The following is a 20,009-nucleotide window of genomic DNA, read 5'->3' on the forward strand; positions in this document are numbered from 1 at the left end:
TGCCTAGACAGGGGCCCCCAGACTTGTGCTGCACCTTTACACACCCACAATCAAGAAACCACCATAAAATGCCCTAGGAATGTTTCTGCAGAGCTGGACAGTTAAGTGGTGGAAAAGCATGATCACAAACTAGAAGACGTCATAATTGATGGTTTGGGAACAGATATTAGTGGACTCCCTGTGTTCTTTCTAACAAAATATATCACACATGCACATATGGAGATGAAAGCACAAATGCATTTATGGACAGACAAATGCATGCACACACACATATGCAACACATGCACACACTGCACTTGGGGGTAGACAGTATTGATGGTTCCCTCGGGCATCGCACAGACGCATCTGTTTCTGTCCGACTGACTCTCCACACTCATAATTTCAAGTAAGTCATAACACAAATTATAAACACATATCCCTCAACCGTGACACCTAGGAATAACAACATGCAGTGCGCTGAGCTGATTTAGGGTATGCTGGGACTCCTAAATCTTTACCTTTGCTCCTTTCTTCCCTTCCTCCTCTCCTCTCCTTTTCTTCCCTCTTTACTTTCTCTCATGCAACACAGGTGGCACTCAGTCTTGTCAAACACATATTCCCTTTCTTCTGCAATCTTTCATCTCTTGCCATTAGTTTTATGTTTTTTTTTTTTTTTTCTGACACATTGGGTATGGCATCCCTTCTCTCCAACTACACAATAGCTCTTCAGCTCAAAACCTCCTTCTTTGATGTGCCGTTGTGCAAATGAACCCAGGTTTGTGCTCACTCTTAACCCCATCTTAGTCTCCCAGAAATCTGTCTGACCTGACAGTGTACCATGTGCCTTTATAAAATGCTCTGAGCAGCAGCTCCACCTCGAAGATATCTTCATCACCTCTTTTGTCTCCTTCTGCCTCACATCTCAACTTCTTCTTTTTCCACGTTTTCTTTCCACATTATCTTGAGTTCCCCCAACACACACGCGCACACACACACACACACACACACACACACACACACACACACACACACACACACACACACACACACACACACACACTTCACAGAACACAGTCATGTACTTTAGCCATCCATCTCCCACCTCTGTAGATTCAAATGTCTCAATATGTCCCAGGGACCATGAAGGTTCAATTGGAATCACATGCTGTAGCCAAGCTGAGAATTTCACCCCTTATAAATAAAATCTGTTCAGCTGTTCTGCAGAACCTTGCATTTTTCTCACAATACCAAAACTGTATTTGAGCCATGGGAGATCCTTTTTTAAGATGCACAGCTGTCTGTGCATCGTGTTTATCATGTCAGCTAAAATACAGTTACCTCGTAGAGGAGCTTTTTGACACCAGGGATCCAGCAGTTGGATTTATATGTCCTTTTATTAGCGTACCTCATGACCTTCCATTGCTTGGGGTTTGACTTTTATGAAGACTAATCACAAGTTTGTCATGAAAAACCATTTCATTGTCACCCTTTCAATTGGAGAGGAAATGAAGATAATCCTTTGTTTGTCTGGGACAGGCCAAGTCAAAGTTAAGCAGGGAGTAAGACAAGCAAGGAGGAAAGAAAGAGGGTTCACCCACTCAAGATCAGCCAGCAGATAGAGTATGTGCATTTGTCTTTGTGTGTGGGGTGTGCTTGTGTCTGACAGATGAATCCTGTCTTCTAGATTAATGTACATTGCAAGTCTGTTCAACAACTGTGGCCAAATGGCCACTTAAATTAGATGTGATTAAATACTCCAGTGTGATTCAGGTTCAGAGACTGTTAGTATTACTAATCAGCACACACACACGCACACACACAAACATTATGCACACACAATCACTGACTGAGGATGTGGGACACAAGGTTTACAGGCAGACTAATCACAATAATGCCCCTTTTTTATTGTTTTAGGAAGACATCGCTCAGCAGAATCCCGCAGCACCACTTAGTGAGCACCCACAAGGAGACGGCACTGTAATGTGCTTTGTTAATTTAGAGACTGGAAACGATTTAGCTTGCACTGAACCATGGCAGCCACTTTGGTTCAGAGCTTTCATTTTGTCGAGCCCAGAGCATCTGAGGTTCAATCAGTAATTTTCTGTTGCAAAGTCAGTACCTGTGTTAAGGGAATGCAGGTGTAATGGAAGTGACAACTATTTCATCCAAGATCCACAATTGCTGCATTGGCACAAAGTCTAAAAGGGCTGAATTTGAAGAAATGACACGTGTATGGCATTTCTTAAGATGGTGTACTTTCTGGCATAAAAATGCATCATCATTATTATTGTTATTGTCTTTTTTAATCATTAAAAAAACTCAAAACCATCATATTTATTCAACAGAGGCAGAATGATAGTTAAGCAGTGTAGATGTTCTTGATGAAATAACTCAGAAAGTGGAAAGTGGAGCTCTCTGCTTCTTCAGATGCATTCACTGAGGTTACTGTCCTGAACTTTCCAAAGTGCTCTGCCTGGCTTTGTCCTATGTTTCACCCATTTAGATTGTATATAATTTCATTCTTAATAGTGACTATGTTATACAGTTAAAGCAATGATAGGGTCGTTATTCATGTTCTATTTACTGTCACATTTTGACCCGAAAAGATAAAATTCTCCATCTGTGTGAACTTAATCTTGAAACAGATACGAAGCGTTTGCTATGAGACTTCTTGGATGTGGTTCAATGTTTTTGAGCTTCCATGTCTGGCAATGTGGTGTAAAGATGGCCATTCTGCAAGTAGGCTGTTAATCTGGCACGGTGTTTATGATCAGTGACATATTGTGCTGCATTCCTTGCCCATATATGACTCTGTTCATCACCTCTTCACTCTATTTAACTGAGCCAAAGAAAAAGTAGTAAAATGGGCATTGCTCTTCAATCCAGAATTCATCAGGTTTATTAGGTTTTACAATGGTGGACTGCAGAGGATGGATTTTATAAACAGAGTTTTATAGTCAGATTTTTTTTTAATTTATTTATTTATTTTAATTTTGAGAATTTTTTAGTTGATTTACACCGGGAGTGTCCAGGTCAAGCAAAATAGACCTGCAGTCTAAAGCACTTGCTCTGTTACAAGTCAAATGTAGGTCTGTGTGTGTGTTCCCATTACAGTGAGCATTAAAAGGAATAACATTGGAGGTGTGGGGAGACGAAAAGTGTCACTTTGGTCCTGCGCTGTGATTAATGGTGTGATTAGCTGCTCCAGTCCATGTCAGAACCCACATGCATGCACACGCAAATACATGCACAACATACAAGTACACACAAATACACAAAGAGCTATTAATGGCCTTGAATAGGAGAATCCAGAATCCAGATGCGGCATGCAGATAATTGTACTAAAAACACCAAATGTGGAGTCCCCGGCCAGCAAGACTTTATTCTGAGTTCAGGGTGTTTATTTTTCGTAATTTAGTTATTTCTGTAGGGACTTAAATCATGGAATAAAAACACCCCAATGCAGGTCAATTTTTTAATAAAGCCCAAAGTGTAGTTTTAATAAACCCTCCTTTCTCTTCCTCTACCTTTCACCTCAAACAAACCCACACATGACCTTGCCATGCCGGTTTAATGCCCTCTTAATTTCAAACGCTCTTTAACAGTCTGGATTTAAGCCATGTTATGTTTATTCAACTTAAAATACTTTCAGTGTCTACACTGAAAATACGAACTGGTGGTCCGAGTTGGTCAGATGATCATTCAGACACTTTTTGTTTTTTAAATTCAGACACATTTTACGAAATAGAAAAATTATGAAGACACACACACACACACACACATATATTATAAAATCATTTAAAAAATCATAAAATGAGCTAGTGTACTGTATTGTATAAAAAAATATGTTTACAGTTTCCTTTCTTTTTGGTTTTGCACTTCATCTTCTTTTCTTTGTCAAAGAAAAGATAAAGGGCCAAAGTAGAGGTTTGTCCATGACTGGCTGTCTGTGAGAATGCTTCTTACCAGAATTGGTAAACAGAATATGTTAGTCACAAATTTTGATGAAGCACATCCTGCTGATGAGGATGATGACGATAGTCACCACTGATCTGCTCCAACGACAAGGGTTATGCAAGATGGAGCCCTGTGGGATTAAATTAGTACATCTGGTTTGGTGGTATGCCCCCACCCCCCCCCCCCAACTCCTCTCCCCCACACCTGTAGACAGTCATTTGAAGCCACCCCCCTCTCTACACACTCACAAACATGCAAACACACACAGACACTGTGGGAACCAGAGGTGACATAAGAAAGATGTCATATCCTCCTCAGCCTGCTCCATTAGGTTACACTATTACATGCTCATGAGTCACAGTAAGGTACCACAAATGCTGCACTTAGCAGACCACTTCAAAGATGTCTGCTTCTTTTCTGTGGAATCTCTGTCTGAGTTTAAGGAGTTCTGGAATGACTGAGCTTCCTGTGACATCTCTATGTGCACAGAGGCCCACAGCTGCGGTAGGGCTTTCTGTGCTTAACACCTGTCTGTTTTCTAAATATTAAAAAAGTGTCGTGACTTGTTGTTAACATTTTACCCAATAATCAGTACACTCCTTATCTTTTCCTCACCCTGCCAGGCAGCAAGCTTTGCTAGCAGCCATCAGTGAAAAGGATGCCAACATTGCCCTGCTAGAGTTATCTTCCTCCAAACGCAAAAAAGCCCAGGAGGAAGTGATGGCTCTGAAGAGGGAGAAGGACAGGCTCATGCACCAGCTCAAACAGCAGGTAAATCCACCATATGTAACTACAAAGCTATTTGTTTGGCCTTTCGGTCGTACTTTAGGACAGATTCTGGCACTGCTAATGAAAGCAGGGCTACAAATTAAAACCTGCTGTAGATCATGATCATTTACATTAGATTCAAACCTGCTGCAGATCATGATTGCTTACATTAAAGATACCTCATGGGAAGACTTTAGAGTTTTAAAACTAGGAACAGATAGATGTTAATAATTCCTGGTAGTTAACAAAAAACTTCCACGCCTCTAACCACACTTACTGCATTTAGTCATCAAAAGCAAAACCAGTCAAGCAGGAGCTGTGATTCCAGATCCAGGCACATAAACACATGTGCAGAGCTGTTCCCTCAACAGTCATATTGCAATACAAGTGATTGTATGCACTTAAGTTGTACACGTATGTTGGTATCATCGGTGAATCACTAGCAGACTTTTCTGTCTGACATCTTGTGGTGAAATAGACATCAGTCCTAGAACACACGTACCTACGCACATCCACCTATTTCCCATCTTACCCAGGCTCGCAGGATGACATGGGGCTGAGAAAAGTATGTGGATCATTAAGGTCTAGTCAGACCACATCAGTGACTGATCTAACATGAATGCTAATAGTAATGAGCTAACAGCAGGGAGTCCACATATACGATCTCCTGAGTCACGGGGGCTTCTGGGAAGGATGGTGCATTTAAAAGTCAACAGATGCAGTGGCTGGTTGTGCATTTAAGTGCAAATCTATGTTTGTTTGTGCCTCGTAAATGGTAAAGAGGTTCTGGGGGGTGTAATTCCATTCGCGGAATTTCAAGGAAAGCCTATTATCTGTTAATCGCCATTGGATTCGTCATGTTTTCCCACTGGGGAACTAGCAGTTACAGTACACCTGATGATGTGATGAGCTCTAATTGCAACAGTGTGGCCTGTAGGCCCAGAGCAAGAACAAAGTGGTACAAGTGAAGAAGAAAAGTAAGGGAGAAGTGATGGGCGGGCACTGCATATGCATGCTTTCTTATTTTTCAACCAGCTTTAAGCATGCAGGGCTATGTACACATAGTACAAGAGCTTTAAAAGTGGGGCAACTTGTCATTTATTAATGCTAGGGAGGTCATAAAATAAGTTGTTCCTGAATTACTTTAGTTCCTTCCATTTCAAAAAAATGGGCTCGCTGGAGGTTATGTTCTTCAGCATCACACACACACATAAGCTCTCTGTCCTCTGACCTGCTGACACACATATCAGGATAGGGTGCTGTCCTCAGGTCTTTAACTGCCAGTGTCGGAAGGAAACTGACCAGGAAATGCCAAAGAATTATGGGACTCAAAGTCTCTGAGGAGAAAATTGATCTTGACATAGCAGATAGATTTACAGATAGCTTTGCCCCGTCTCACCTCCCCATTGCCCTCGTTTGCAAGATCTCATACATATGTGTGTGTATGCATATGTGAATGTGTAAGGCACGTGGTCTAAGAATAACTTTTCTGTCATTGCACTTTGCATCCCTTTGAAGCAAAGACTTTCTTCAGCACAGACAAACATACACATACAAACGTACAGACACACACGAAGAGTGTGTGTCTAAATTTGTGAGGAGAGAGTGAACAAATGTGTCCCCATGTGGGAATACTCTCCAGCTAGGTGATAAATGGCCACACATCAGTGGTGCTGTGAAGCTGAGAATAGAGAATTCTCATATGTGTTTCTGTGACTTCCTCTCCCTCTTTGTTTTTTTTGTTTTTGCCCTTGACAGTCCAGATTCTCACTAAGACCGACTTGAGTAAGACACTCTGCCTGCCTAGAGCTGGGTCCCTGCTCTGTTTTTACTAATGTTGCACATACACAAATACACCCAGATGCTGATAAAAAGGAGCGTGTATAAATGTTGTGAAAATGGTGCAGCCTTTCCCCAGCTGCCTGTTTGTTTAAGTCCTTTCTTGTCAGCCTCTTGTGTCCATATGTGTTAACACAGCCCTTCTCTAATCAGGGCAGGGTTGTGATTTACGGAGGGCTTGGATTGAGGTTTGGGATGCAGCTGTGAGCACAGCAGCCATCACTGCTCTGCTTGCCCCAGCAGCTGCACAATATAACATGCAGAAACACACACAGTGCACAGGTACGGCCCAGGTCTGTTTTGGTTAGAGGTGTTAGTAAAGAACTCTGCTCTCCTCTATCCCCCAGTAGTGCTGCCTATGTCTGTTGGAGGCTGCCTGATATACAAGCAAACCTGGAGGTCATTACTGAGCTGTTTACCCAGCAAAGCTATTAATTAAAGTTAATTAAAACACACACACATTCAACCTCTCAGGCATTTTATGTGTGAACACCTTCCCTGTGTTCGCATGCAGGAGTGCATCTGTACGAAGAGAGTGAGATGAGTGACTTTCCGTGTGTGTGTGTGTGTGTGTGTGTGTGTGTGTGTGTGTGTGTGTGTGTGTGTGTGTGTCTGTCTGTTTGGATAAACTTATATGGCCACATGTGGGCTGTCCTGACCACACAACCAGACTCTTCCAGAAGCAATTCATCACGTCATTCGTGGGTGTTTGTGTCTCAGGTCATTAAATATTAAATATGCGCTCTCGTTCTCTCTCTCACACACACACACACGGTCTTAGACTTTTAGATTCTACCAAATATGGCTGTTATTAGCTGAACAGGAACAAATAATATGGTTCCTATTAGATTAGCAGCAATGACTAAATACATATATTTCTGTTTGACTCTTGTTGCTGCAAAGCAGTTTTGAACATTTGAAAATGAAACAGTAAGGAACACAGATTTTAAACAAGGTAATTAAGTATTGAGGAAGCTGTATCCGTGCAGTAGTTTCATCAGCTGCATCGTATATGATAGTCATTGTCCCAGCCTCAATGACGGGTGTCAGCTCTGTAACTGTTGAACTCAGACCAGTCCCGCCCAGTCACACCTGCTAGTGTCAACACCTGAGGTCATGGAGGACTGTACGCCTCAACCTTAGCTTTAACACCTCTAACCACTGGTCTGGTGTCTGTTTGAGCCCTCCTTCATCCCTAACTTTTCATTTGTACCCTTGTCTCTCTCACCACAGTGTCAGGGTTTCTCACCTTATCTGCGCTGCTCTTCTCCGATTTAAACTAATTGCTAACCTCTTTAATGCCAGCCACATCCGCTCCTGTGATCCTGACTGGCTCGTTTCCTCAGTCATTAGGCTTCAGCTTCTTATCTCAGCAGCAATGTCCCCAGGCCTCTAACTACTGTAACACCATCTCCCTCCTATCTTCACAGCTGACTCAAGCTTTTTGCCTCTTCCTGCCATGAATGTCTCTCATTTAAACAAAGGGGACTTGCAACATTTTGGATGGGAAACACGCTCACATCTTTCATTCGAATCATCTTCATCCCACCTCTGCAATCATGTCTGCCCTCAGAGGAAATATCTGCAGTTAAGGGAATAAAGCTGAGCCGGTCAATATATCTGCACTCACTCTGTCTCTGTCTGTCTATCAGACAGCTGGCCTCACTGCAGTCGTGCTGATTGTTAATGTTAGTCAGGCTGGGCTGTTATCTCTCTCCAAAGCAATGATGTTGGCAGCATGACAGCCTCTTCCACATTCACACAAATACACACAGATGCACATAAACTCAAACAAAGGACACTTAGTCATACCCATTTACAGACATGCAGAAAGATGCATACTTGAGTGTAATTTTAATCAGTGACATCTAGAATGAGGTTGCTTCGTGCAGGCCAGAACGCCTGTGGCCCTGGGCAAAACTCAAAACACTAACTAACTGTTCTTACTAGGATTTGTGTAATCCAATTAAATGATAATCTACATTATGGATGACATTTGACAGACTTATGACTTTTTCATCAGGCGCTCCGACTCACTCAATTTATGGCCTGTCAAATGTTGTTAGCAGCAAAGTTTGTAATATCTTTGATGGCTTTCAAACACCCCCACCCCCACCCCCTGCAAAAAAAAAAAAAAAAAACAACCAAAAAAACAACTTAATCATTCTAAGACTTGGAGAATATTTTCAGCAAACAAATGAGCAGCGTTGGGGGGAAAAAAATGGCCTAGTATGAGGTTGTTATAATTAAGCATGTTAAAATTTTTCTTGTTTCTTGTTTATCTCCATTTTCTTATTTGCAGACTCAAAGCAGAATGAAGATGATAGCTGATAACTACGATGAAGATTACATCCATCCCCAGCATCATCCTCATCATTCGCACCACATGCACCCAACAAACGTCCATCATCGCAGCTTGCCAAGAGCGCCCCCCCATGCCAACCACCGACCCCCTATGGACCAGGTCAATATGAGTGTGCACACAGGCTGATACACACACTCACCTAGAGAAATCAGTTGCGTTTGAGAGCTGTTTACACAGGTTGACATGACGTGGGCTCTCACCTTCATGATTTTAAAGTAATTGAAATTTCATATTTGTCATTTCACCACCAGTCAGTTGTGGTTAGAATTGACAGCATGAAATTTCCCTTCTCTCTTTCCCTCAGTCTTCCATTTCTTCTTGCCAGAATTATTTATATCGTTTAGATATGAGGCCTCAAGGGGACACCTGCCAAATGAGTGTTTTTGATTGAAGGGATTTCTATGTGAGATTAGTTTATGTATCATTTATCTCTCACACGCTCATATCCAGTCGTGCCTGAGGACAGACTTAATTTGGTTGTTTGAACACCGTTAAAGGAGAACAAACTGATGCTGTTATTAACCCAAAGTTTCTGTAGGGCTGACACCACATCTCGCCATCTGGTTTGAAAGTTTTTGTATATTTGTCTGAAAATCTAAATGTGCATAAGCGTGTGCTTGCCTGTAGGTATGCATTTGCAGATGCACGCAGAGGTGCACACCTGAGTCTTTGTCGACATTATGTAACCAGACTAAAGCACTCAAAGGAGAAAGGAATCCTCAAAGAAAAACAGAGATGTTTTAACTGCCACGGCAGCGGCTGATAAAAGCTTCATGTTTTCTGAATGTAATTTAAACTCATCACAGCTCTTTTCAGTCACTGATTGGGGGGGATTCCAAACTGTGAAGACGTGTGTGCATGGTAGATTGTGTGAGGGTTAGGATGAATACCTGGGGATTTCCACCGAGTCTAAATTTGTTTGTTCTATTCGATATGCATTGTTGCATTTTTATATACTATACATATTTCTGAAACTTCTGGAGTCATACATGCACTGGGCATCCCCTGCATTCAGTAAATCTATACACACATACACATGCTTAAAAGCACACAATTGCATGTATGCATTACCCCACACATACCTAAGCAGTATGTAAGACACGATTACTGATTTTAATACATCTTTGCTGTTATCGCCTGTGAAAGGACTCTTTTAGTTTTGATTTTTGATTCTATAAAGGAATCTTAAACACGCTTGAGTTATATATTAAAGCTGGACATGTGAACATTTGCATTCTTTTCAGTCATAAAATTAATCTAAATCTATATTTGAATGAAGTATATAACGTTGGAGCACATCTTTCTTCAAAACCACCTCGCAATCCCACAGGCACTACCTTTAACACTTTATATGTGTTTTCTGTGTTATGTTGTATTTTAAATTTGCCTTACTGAAATATTATCAAACTATTAAACCACATTGTTTCTTTGTATTACTTGCAACCACAGTAGACTTTACACTAAACTGTGAACAGCAGGGGTTTAGTTTTTACTATCACACATTACTCCATGTCACTTTGTACTTATAAATATCTTTGCCTCAGTATGACTACCCAGCACAGTTTTACTGCAACAGTGTTTATAGTGTTTGACATATGAAACAGTACCTCTCTGCAAGTGATATTTCAACTTTTTCAAGTTGGACTGAAAACCACTTGCGAAAAAAGTATTATTAGGGTTTCTGGGAAAGCTTGTTAAGAATGTACAGAATAACAAAATAAGTCATAAATCCATGGCGATTGGCCGGATTGCGCTCACTATTAAGGGTGAATTTTTATGTCTGTACAAGGGAACTATGATGGCTCATCGTTTCTGTGCAATGGGGGAAATGAAAGCTGAAGATTAAAATGTGAAGTGCAAGAAAAGGAATAGGACAATATTTAACTCAGAGTAGATTAGACATTAGATTAGACCAAAAAAAATCCATGAATTGCGAAATGCGTGATAGCCGTTATCACACATTTGAAAAAAATCGTTCTCTGAAGTTATGAAACTACTTGTTGCTTTCCCTGAAAATGCCTGCTTATGCGAGCTTTGCCATCCAAGCACGTTTGATTGGTTTTGCAAAGTCTGACGTCAAACAGATCACCGTGTTGTGTAAACTTTGTAAAGACTCACTTTAAACGAGAAGTGGCAGCATGTCAGCCCAGTTTCAACCCATGAGACAAAAGAACACAGTGAAATGGGAGTAATGTGTCTCTCTCTGAGATTCAGATGCTAGCTTCTGGCCTGACTCATGATTCAAGGAAAACCCAGCCAACACAAACTGCCTCACTTTTCAGTGTCATGACAGGACAGGGCACTAGTAGAAGGAAATCTCAGGGTACGTATTTTAGATTTTGAAAGATATTTCCACAGTTGACAACCCTGACTTTACTTAGATCCTGACTTTACTTAGAGAATGATTTAGCCAGTGTGTGCACCATCCAGCTGCAAATGTTTTGCAGAGTTCATTTCCTGGTTATATGTTATTTGTTTTTGTTGCACATCTGCTCCAAATGTTTTTTTCTTTACCATCTTTGCAAAATGATGACGGATAATGGCCTTGCTAGGGTTGCTGTTATTTATTTATTTTTTTCTGGTGTTGCATAGAACTGGTTCATGGGTGAAAGCTATAGAGTTTCCATTTTAATGTTGTACTCCAGTGGTTTTGGTCTGGTTGCATGATCACAAAAGGTTCACATGAAGGTGTCTATCAAGATGGCACCATCACCTTCCTGCCCACAGTTTGCTTATTTAGTTTTTTGTTATTTTTAATCTCACTCTTGTGTCAAGCGCACACTTAAAAATGACAAACAGACCCTGTTGACAGAGGTCAGATAAGTCACCTCACTGTTTTTTCCTTCTTTCTGATCTTTGACCTTATGGGAAAGTTTGGCAGTTTAGTTGAAGTCCTTGAGGTCATAGTGTCTATCTCCAAACACTGGTCCTCACATTTCTTTTACCTCCTTACACTTTAACTGACATGTTTACTTGTGCCCCCCAAACACACACACACAAACATTTTATTCCATCTCTCTCTCACCTCTAATTATTATTACTTTACCTCTGCTCTTCATTTGTCCACTCATTTCTGAGTCTTTTCCTTCTTTAGCATCACGTGTCATCTCTCTCAGTCTCCTTCGTTTCCTTTCTGTCCCTTCTTTTCCTCCGTCATTCCCATTTCAATTATAATAAACAAGTGTGGCTAGGTCAGTGGTTCAGTCTGTTGCCGGGTCCAGGAACGCCACTTGAAGGATGATTGATGATGATAATGATAATGATGATGAAGAGGCTCTCCATGCTCACCCTAGAGACCACAATGCTTTTCCAAGATACAGCTAGTGCCATGAATAACATAACAGTGACCACACATGCACTTTTTTTGCAGTTGCAAGTGCTCACACACAGACACACTGTAAATTTAAGACACATAAGCGCACATCCGTGCACTGGTATACTGGATACACAAACACAAGAATACGCTTTCAAGTTTTCCAAGGAGCCAAAACCGCATCTCATTCAAAACTCATTGCCACAGTTAGTAAGTTCAAACCAATCCTCAAACTGTACTCCTGGTCTCCTACTTAATTAGTAATGGACTTAGTGAGAGGACAAGTGAAATATACTCAAAGGCGACGTGCACAGGAAGTGAATTTAGCACCCTAGGTTAATGTCTCAGCATGGAGTGTGTGCAGTTTGATGGGCATGTTGTGTTCATGTTGCTTTCATTTAGGTATGCCAGCACCACCGCCAGATGCTTGGCAATAGCCTCGGAAGGAAATAGAAAACAGCCATAAAGTGTTTATCAGAGACAGAATTAAACAACCTTTTCTTTTAGATTGTTGTTCTTTATTCTAAGTCTTAACATGCTGCCTGCTTCAAGTTTATGAGAAGTAGCACATGGTATTTGGCCTTTATGTGTGTATGTGTGTGCGTGTTTAACCTGGCAGAATGAGTGGTTATAGGTCTGGCTCTGTTTACAGGGCCTGTCACAGCCATTCACTACATGTTAGCTTTTAGCATGTAGCATGTTCCATTGAAAGGCCATTATATCTATAGCTTAGCTGCTTAGATGTAGCCTACTGAGTTTACTGAGCTTGTCACAACTACTCAGTTCAACCAAAGCCACCGTGAACCACAGCCAAGACTTTGTGTTTTTTGCTTGAGTGTCACATTAGCATAGACTTTGCTTTGCTGATGCCTATTTTAGCATTATGCAGGCAAGGGTTTGGCTATAGTGAGCTGCCAGGTCATGCTAACTATCATATTGTAAGTGTCTAAGTGAATTAGCCTTCTGGTTAGCAGGGCTCAGGGCTGCACAGTTTCAGTCACATGGAAACACCTTATGTGTTTAGTTATTGGTTTCTAACACAGTGAGGAATGGTGATATCATACACAGCTTTTCTGAATGACAGCATGAACTGGATTGTTTGGATTTTAAGTCACAGGGTTTAGGAGGACTGGGAAGTTAGTTAATGACTAAGCCAGAATAAAAAAACCACTAAGCCAGAATTTGTGCAGTAAAATGATGAGATGATAAGTGATGATGCCTGTTTTTACTGTTTACTCACAGGATGATGAAGAGGGAATATGGGCGTAATGACCACCAACATGAGACCCCACATCCGTTTCTTCACAGTAAGTTTCTGCACAGCTATTGCAACACCTTCAGCTATTTTTAAAGTTAATATAGGACTTGCCAGAGTGTCATACTGTACATGTGTTCCAGATACTTTAATGATCGTATACACAATAAATTCTTCAGTGGGCTTGAGTAACCATTAGCCAGGAACACTGATGATACCACAGTAACCACAGTATTACCCAACTCTGACAGAGGAGAGTGTAATAGAGCCCGACTTTTCCATTTCTTGGGAGTTTCAGTCGACTAAAGAGCGTCGTTTGATTCTGAGCTTTTATAGTTGCTTTCAGTAAAGTGCTCATACGCCGATTGCGCCGAATATGGCGCATGCATTCTGTGGCTCTATAGGAAACTGTTATTAGACCTATATACACCCAGCAGCCTAAAGCGAACATACCAGGGCCCATAGGTGATAAAAACGACACAGTGAGAAAAACCAGAGATGGATGAGTCTGTCTCTGCGCACCCCACTTTTTCAGTCATAATAAAGTTTTATCGCATTACCCCACCCTATTGTGTGCCAGTGTGTGGGGTAGCTAATTACAATACAACACAGAACAGTCATGAAAGTTTTTTTTTCAAGGCTGAAAGCTAAAAAAGCATAAAATGAAGAATGTCAAGTCATAAAGCATAATTCCTGTTTGTGGAGTTTTATATCGAAGCCCCCCCATGGGCTTAGAGTCCCTTTGAACACAGACGTGCAGAAAGAGGTCTGTGCAGGGAGGTAACGGTTTGCTTGGAGCTAATATGTGTGTGTGTGCGTGTGTGGTTTAAAAGAGACATAAATGTACATATGAGGGACAAAAAAAAAGGTAGGGGAAGTGAGACGAAAAAAGCAAATGGGCCCTTATGTATTTATGTGGGAATCAGAGAGAAAACCAGGCAGCATAATATACTCATAGTTTCCAGTGCATCTCATTCCTTTCCCCCAGTAATCCACAGGTGGACCATCACAAGCAGATTCTGCCTCTAACCTCAACAACTTAGAAGTTGTGCACTTTGCCCTAGCACTGCTTTTGGGATTAAGAGTCCTATAGCGTCTTTGTGAGCAAATGGTTTGCCTTTTTGCAGTGCGAAGCATTTGTGCACTGTTTGTGTGCGCGTTTGCAAGTGTGTGTGTGTGTGTGTGTATGTATATGTGTGCTCAAGTGAGTGTTGGTGAGCTATACAGTGGCGGAGCAGCCCACATAGCCTATAATCCAGTCCATGTGTGCTGAGAATGCAGCAGTGTCAGGATTCACCGTAATGAAACAGACCACACTGCCCCCTTTCTCCCTCTCTTTCCATCTCTCCATCTTTTTTCCGTCTCTCCTGCTCTCGCCACCTTTCTTAGGGTTTAAATTTGCCCTGCTCTAACACATATTCCTTAAGGTAGATCTGGAGTTGGACCTGTGATTAGCCTGCTGGTTTAGTATCTCCAATCAGATATCATGACCTTGTGTGTGCACATGAGTGTGCGTGTGCTTGTGTATTAGTTCTTCTTATCCCAATCTAATAGAATAAGCCAGGCACATTAGCCTTTGGTGCAGAGTGGTGTTGTGGCTAGCGATATCAGTGCTGCTCATCTATCCACTGCTGTTATTCTGGCAGTGCAAAACACGAGTGCAGCTAACATGTATTAGCCATCCTCTATGGGAGAACAGATGGGAGCTATTCAGTGGTATGTAGCTACAGCGCAATAAGGCCAGACCTAATCCCCATATCCTGTCCCTGAGTGAGCCCTCCCTAATATGAGCAAACAGAGATGACAGCACCGATAGACAAATAGCCAGGGATCTGTGTGTCTGGGTGCATGTGTGCATGCTAGATTTGATTGGTGTTTCTTATGGATAACCTTGAGTCCCAGAGCTAGGCTGCATTCCACAAGAACCTAAGTGCTGAGTTTGAGTTGGCAAGTTTGAGTTCTAAACATCCAGGTGTGGATTTGTATTGGTTAGCCATGGTTCTGTCTTACAGAGTCTGATTGGCTCATTGAGGTTGTGTATGTCCTGCTGTTGATTACAGAGGTTTTGTTTACCCGCTGGCCTCCTAGACCCCACCTCTAATGAAATAAGAATGTCCTTTTGGAGTGAGAGCAGAAGAGAAGGGGGTCAGAGGAAAAAGTGAGGGAGAACATGAGGCCAAAAGAGTGAAGCACAGTGTGTGTGAGCGGGGGGGGGGGGGGGGGGGGGGGGGTGTTCTGGAAACATTATGCTTTTATCCCACCATGAAGTTATTTGTACTGAATAAAGCAAAAAGAAGCTCAGAGGCTTTCCAAGTGGGGGCAGAAATATGTTTGTGTACATGTATGTATTTGTGTATGCGTGCATGCATGTATGTGCACACAGAATAGAGTTAGGCTTTGTTCAGGTTAAAACAAGTCATGGCTTTCATTTGTCCATTCTTTGTATGCATAGGATACAGTGTTTGTATGGCAACATTGGGTATGGCTGTGAGTGTCCCAGGCCTGTGTATGTACAGCAGTGGATTGCTAACCTGTCAAATTAAAAGTACATCTCGAAGCAATAGGGAGAAAAAAATAACAGTAATAATACAAGTCATAACAGTTTTAATCTGTCGTGGAAGGGGAGTTTCTTTCTCTTTTTTTGGATCAGCTAATCGAGGAACATTTGGACATACTGTCACATGGTCATGATTAGCTAGCAACTCAAGATGGAGTTTAGAAAAATGCACAACATCGATGTGACTGTCAGATTCATCACAAACTCTTACTCCTCTGTCAGTCTGTAAAATGCATTTTACTTAACAAATGGAGTGGACATGGAAATGATTAAACAGCAGAGTGGCACTGAAATACAAGACAGATTAAAGCACAGCAACTTTGGAGGCCTTGTGAGCAGGTAAAATTTTCATCTCCTCATTTTCCTCCTGTGCACTGCAGGTCAAAGCTTACTGCATTTTAGTCCAACCTAAATGGACTGTTACTTATGTAGCTCTACTCTTACTGAGCAGTCGAAGTCCATACTACATTCACTCATTCATACTACTGTATACCTTTAAGTACTTTTTGTATCACAAACATCCTCACACTCCGATGGATACATCAGAGGCAATTTAGGGTTTGGTATCTTGCCCGAGGACACTTCGATATGAGGACCCGGGGATCAAACTGCTTCTACCACCTCTACCGCTCTGAAGACTGGTAGAGGTGAGAGTCTCTCAGCTCATGTTTTGCCTTGACAAAACATAGTTGACACATTTGTGTTCACTTTGGTTGTTAAAAAAATAAAACTACTACTTCCCAAGTCTGAATCCTAATCTTAAACTTATTGTAACCTTAAACAAAGATTTCATAATAAAATGTTCTTTTTTTGGTTTTGTTTTTTTAATAGGGAGTATATGTGGGGCTTTTTATGTCCCCAAAAGGAAAATGGGTACCCACAATGTGAATGTGTAAACAGAAAATAAGTACTGCTGGTATGCATTTGCGCTCATCCTCAAAGAGCTGTATGGCCAGAGCTTTCTGTCTGCAGTTTTGAGTCATAACCAGAAGACTGAGACTGATGCTTTGTACAGATTACTCCTCCTGAAGTGTTGATCTCTTTAAACATATATAGATTTTAACTGCTATCTGTTCTGTTAAACATAAACACTAGATATCTGACTGCATTGCATACTTTTAAGAGATAAAATCTCTTTTATCCTCTATTTATGGTTATCAAAAAAAACTGCCCTATAAGCTTCCTTGTAGGCATCTGTATTCTGTGATTTTTTTTTCTTCTTTTCTTGAAACAGCCTAGTGTTTATAAATGAACTCCAGATATAAATATAAAGTTGTGCACATCCATGAAACTGAGCTTTTACAGGCCATAGTGCACTGCACTATGGCCTGTAAAAGACAAATTCTGTATTTTTTGCCTTTATTAGATAGTGTGCAGTGAAGAGCGTCAGGAAACCAGGGAGAGAGAGAGATGGGGGAAGACACAGAGCAAACCTGGGCCATCATCACCAAAGCCATGCGGCACACATGGTCACCTGCTCACTCACAGAGCCACCCTAAGATCCAACACATTACATTTAGGCATACGGGCATGGTAGAGACAAGACAACCTTCTGAAGTTCAAAATGAGCATTAGAATGGAGCAGAAAGGTGATTTAAGTGACACTGAATGTAGCATGATTGTTGGTGCCAGTCAGGCTGGTCTGAGAATTTCAGAAATCCCAGTAGATCAGAAACTGTTCTTTTGGGATTTTCCCACAGTTTCTCTAGAGTTTGCAGAGGATGGTCTGAAAAAGAGAAAATATCCAGTGAGCAGCAGTTCTCAGGGTGAAAATGCCTTGCTAATGTCAGAGGTCAGAGGAGAATAGCCAGACTGCTTTGAGTTGTTAGGCAACAGTAACTCAAATAACCACTCATTACAGCCAAGGTATGCAGAAGAGCATCTCTGAATACGCAACACTCCGAACCTTGAAGCAGATGGGCTACAGCAGCGAAGACTACACCGGATGCACTCCTGACAGCTAAGAACAGGAAACTGAGGCTACAGTTCACACGGGCTCATCAAAATTGGGCGACGGAGGGTTGGAAAAATGTTTCCTGGTCTCATGTCTCAATTTCTGCTGCAACACTCAGATGTTAGGGGCGGACATAAACAAAGTGAAAAGATGGATTCATCTTGCTTCGTATCAGGGCTTGAGGCTGGTAGTGGTGTGGTGTGGTGTGGGAGATATTTTCTTGGGACACTTTGAGCCCCTTAGTACCAATTGAGCACTGTTTAAATGAGTATTGCTGCTGACCAGTGTCCCCATCTTCCAATGCATTACGCACCCTGTCACAAAGCTCAAATGATCTCAAACTGTTTTCTTGAACGTGACAGTGAGTTCACTGTACTCAAATGGCCTCCACAGCCACAAAATGTCAATCCAATAGAACGCCTTTGAGATGTAGTGAAACAGGAAACTTGCATCATGGATGTGAGTTGACAAATCTGCAGTAACTGCATAATACTATCATGCCAATATGGACCAAAATATGTGAGGAATGTTTCCAGCACCTTGTTCAAGCTATGCTGCTAAGAATTAAAGCAGTTCTCAAGGCAACCTTGCTAGTACCAACCTGGGGGATCAACCTGGTCCAACCTGGTGCCAGCGAGGCATACCTAATATAATGGCCAATGAGTGTATAATCCATGTAGCTTCCAGCAAAAAAAATTTGCCAGCGCCATTTACTCTGGCTGACACAGCCTCGCCACTATTTTCAGCACTGTGTGCCAGGTTGAAACTAGTAAATAACTATTACCCCATGCATTCATTACAACAAGCTGACAAAGTGCCTGAAAAAAATAATCATCTCCTTTATATCAGCATGAATCGGTAAATGAATACGCTGTGGATTTTCTAAATAGTCAGTAGTCAGTACGAGACTATGCTTTATCAATCATACCCTAACCTTGATTTATGTGTGAAAATAAAATATTGTTGAAGCAATTATAGTTAGACTATGGTTCCTCTAGAGCCTCATCAGAAGCGGAAACTGCACTGGTTCATTAAACTTAAATACCTTGTTTGTTTCTTGTTTTTGTTTGTTTGTTTGTTTCTTATAGGAAGTCGTTAGGGACCATGAAATGCCTTTAAAATTCCAATATTTTATCCACCTTTGTTTACTCAAGTTGTAGTCTACTAGCCAGTGAGGGTATGCCCAAAATCTGGAGCCTATTGTTTGGATCTACGGATATGTCCTTGCTCAAAGCTGTGCTGCGCCATGTGTCTTTGGTAGTCAGTGAACCATGGCTTGGAGGTCAGTAGAGGCGTCTGACCGAGGCCATCCTTCAGCCAGCTGTCAGCATAATCAGTCTACAAAGTCAAAGGTGGTTCCACCAGGTTGAGCAGGAGTGGAGGGAAGTTGATAACTCTGCAACACCTGAGCACTGACATCTGAGTATGCTATATGTTGTATCTATTTCATAAAAAAATGGTTATGTTCCAAACTTCTTTAGACAGTGCAAGTTCCTGCATGTCTTGATGGATATGGAAACTTAATTAGTTTTGGCCGTTTTAATTTTTTGAAATGGATTTGGCACTGTGTGGCAAATTGGAAGGCACTATCTTGAAAAGACTGAGAAAGAAGCTCAGCCCCAGTTATGGCCTTATTCTTACTTGAGTTATAGTGTAACAATGTGATTAATCTGACATTAACATGCTTGTTTATTTAAATGCAAAGCACAATACTACTTTAACGTAGGTAAATGAAGAGCAGCGATAGAGATGCTTTGACACTGTCAGCGTGTGAAGCTGTAGACAGATGGGACCCAGAGACGCTTTTCCAGCCGCAGCAGGCCTAGAAGGAGGATGTGTGCAAGAGAGAAGAGAAGGAAAAGAATGAACAGTGAAGTAGACAAGTTTGTTCGTGTTTTTGTGTGTGTGTGTCTGTGTGCGTGCGTGCGCATGTGTGTGTGTGTTTTTTTTGATGTTGTATGAAGGAGAGGACAATTAAACACCTGATGTGGGGATCATAAGGCAGTTTGTCTGAGTAAGCTC

The 20,009-nt window shown here is 41.5% G+C and overlaps 1 protein-coding gene across 1 annotated transcript in view; it reads left to right on the plus strand.

Annotated features, from left to right (window-relative positions):
• LOC115783152 (ERC protein 2-like) overlaps positions 1–20,009 on the plus strand; it is a 157,619-nt gene that overhangs the window by 106,992 nt on the left and 30,618 nt on the right. The window contains exons 16-18 of the mRNA XM_030733836.1: positions 4,560–4,707; positions 8,846–9,007; positions 13,464–13,528. Of these exons, the coding sequence (XP_030589696.1) occupies positions 4,560–4,707; positions 8,846–9,007; positions 13,464–13,490 (337 nt within the window). The 3' untranslated portion in view covers positions 13,491–13,528. The remainder of the gene's footprint in view (positions 1–4,559; positions 4,708–8,845; positions 9,008–13,463; positions 13,529–20,009) is intronic.

Source organism: Archocentrus centrarchus, chromosome 7, assembly GCF_007364275.1.
Source record: "Archocentrus centrarchus isolate MPI-CPG fArcCen1 chromosome 7, fArcCen1, whole genome shotgun sequence".
NCBI classification, from domain to species: domain Eukaryota; kingdom Metazoa; phylum Chordata; class Actinopteri; order Cichliformes; family Cichlidae; genus Archocentrus; species Archocentrus centrarchus.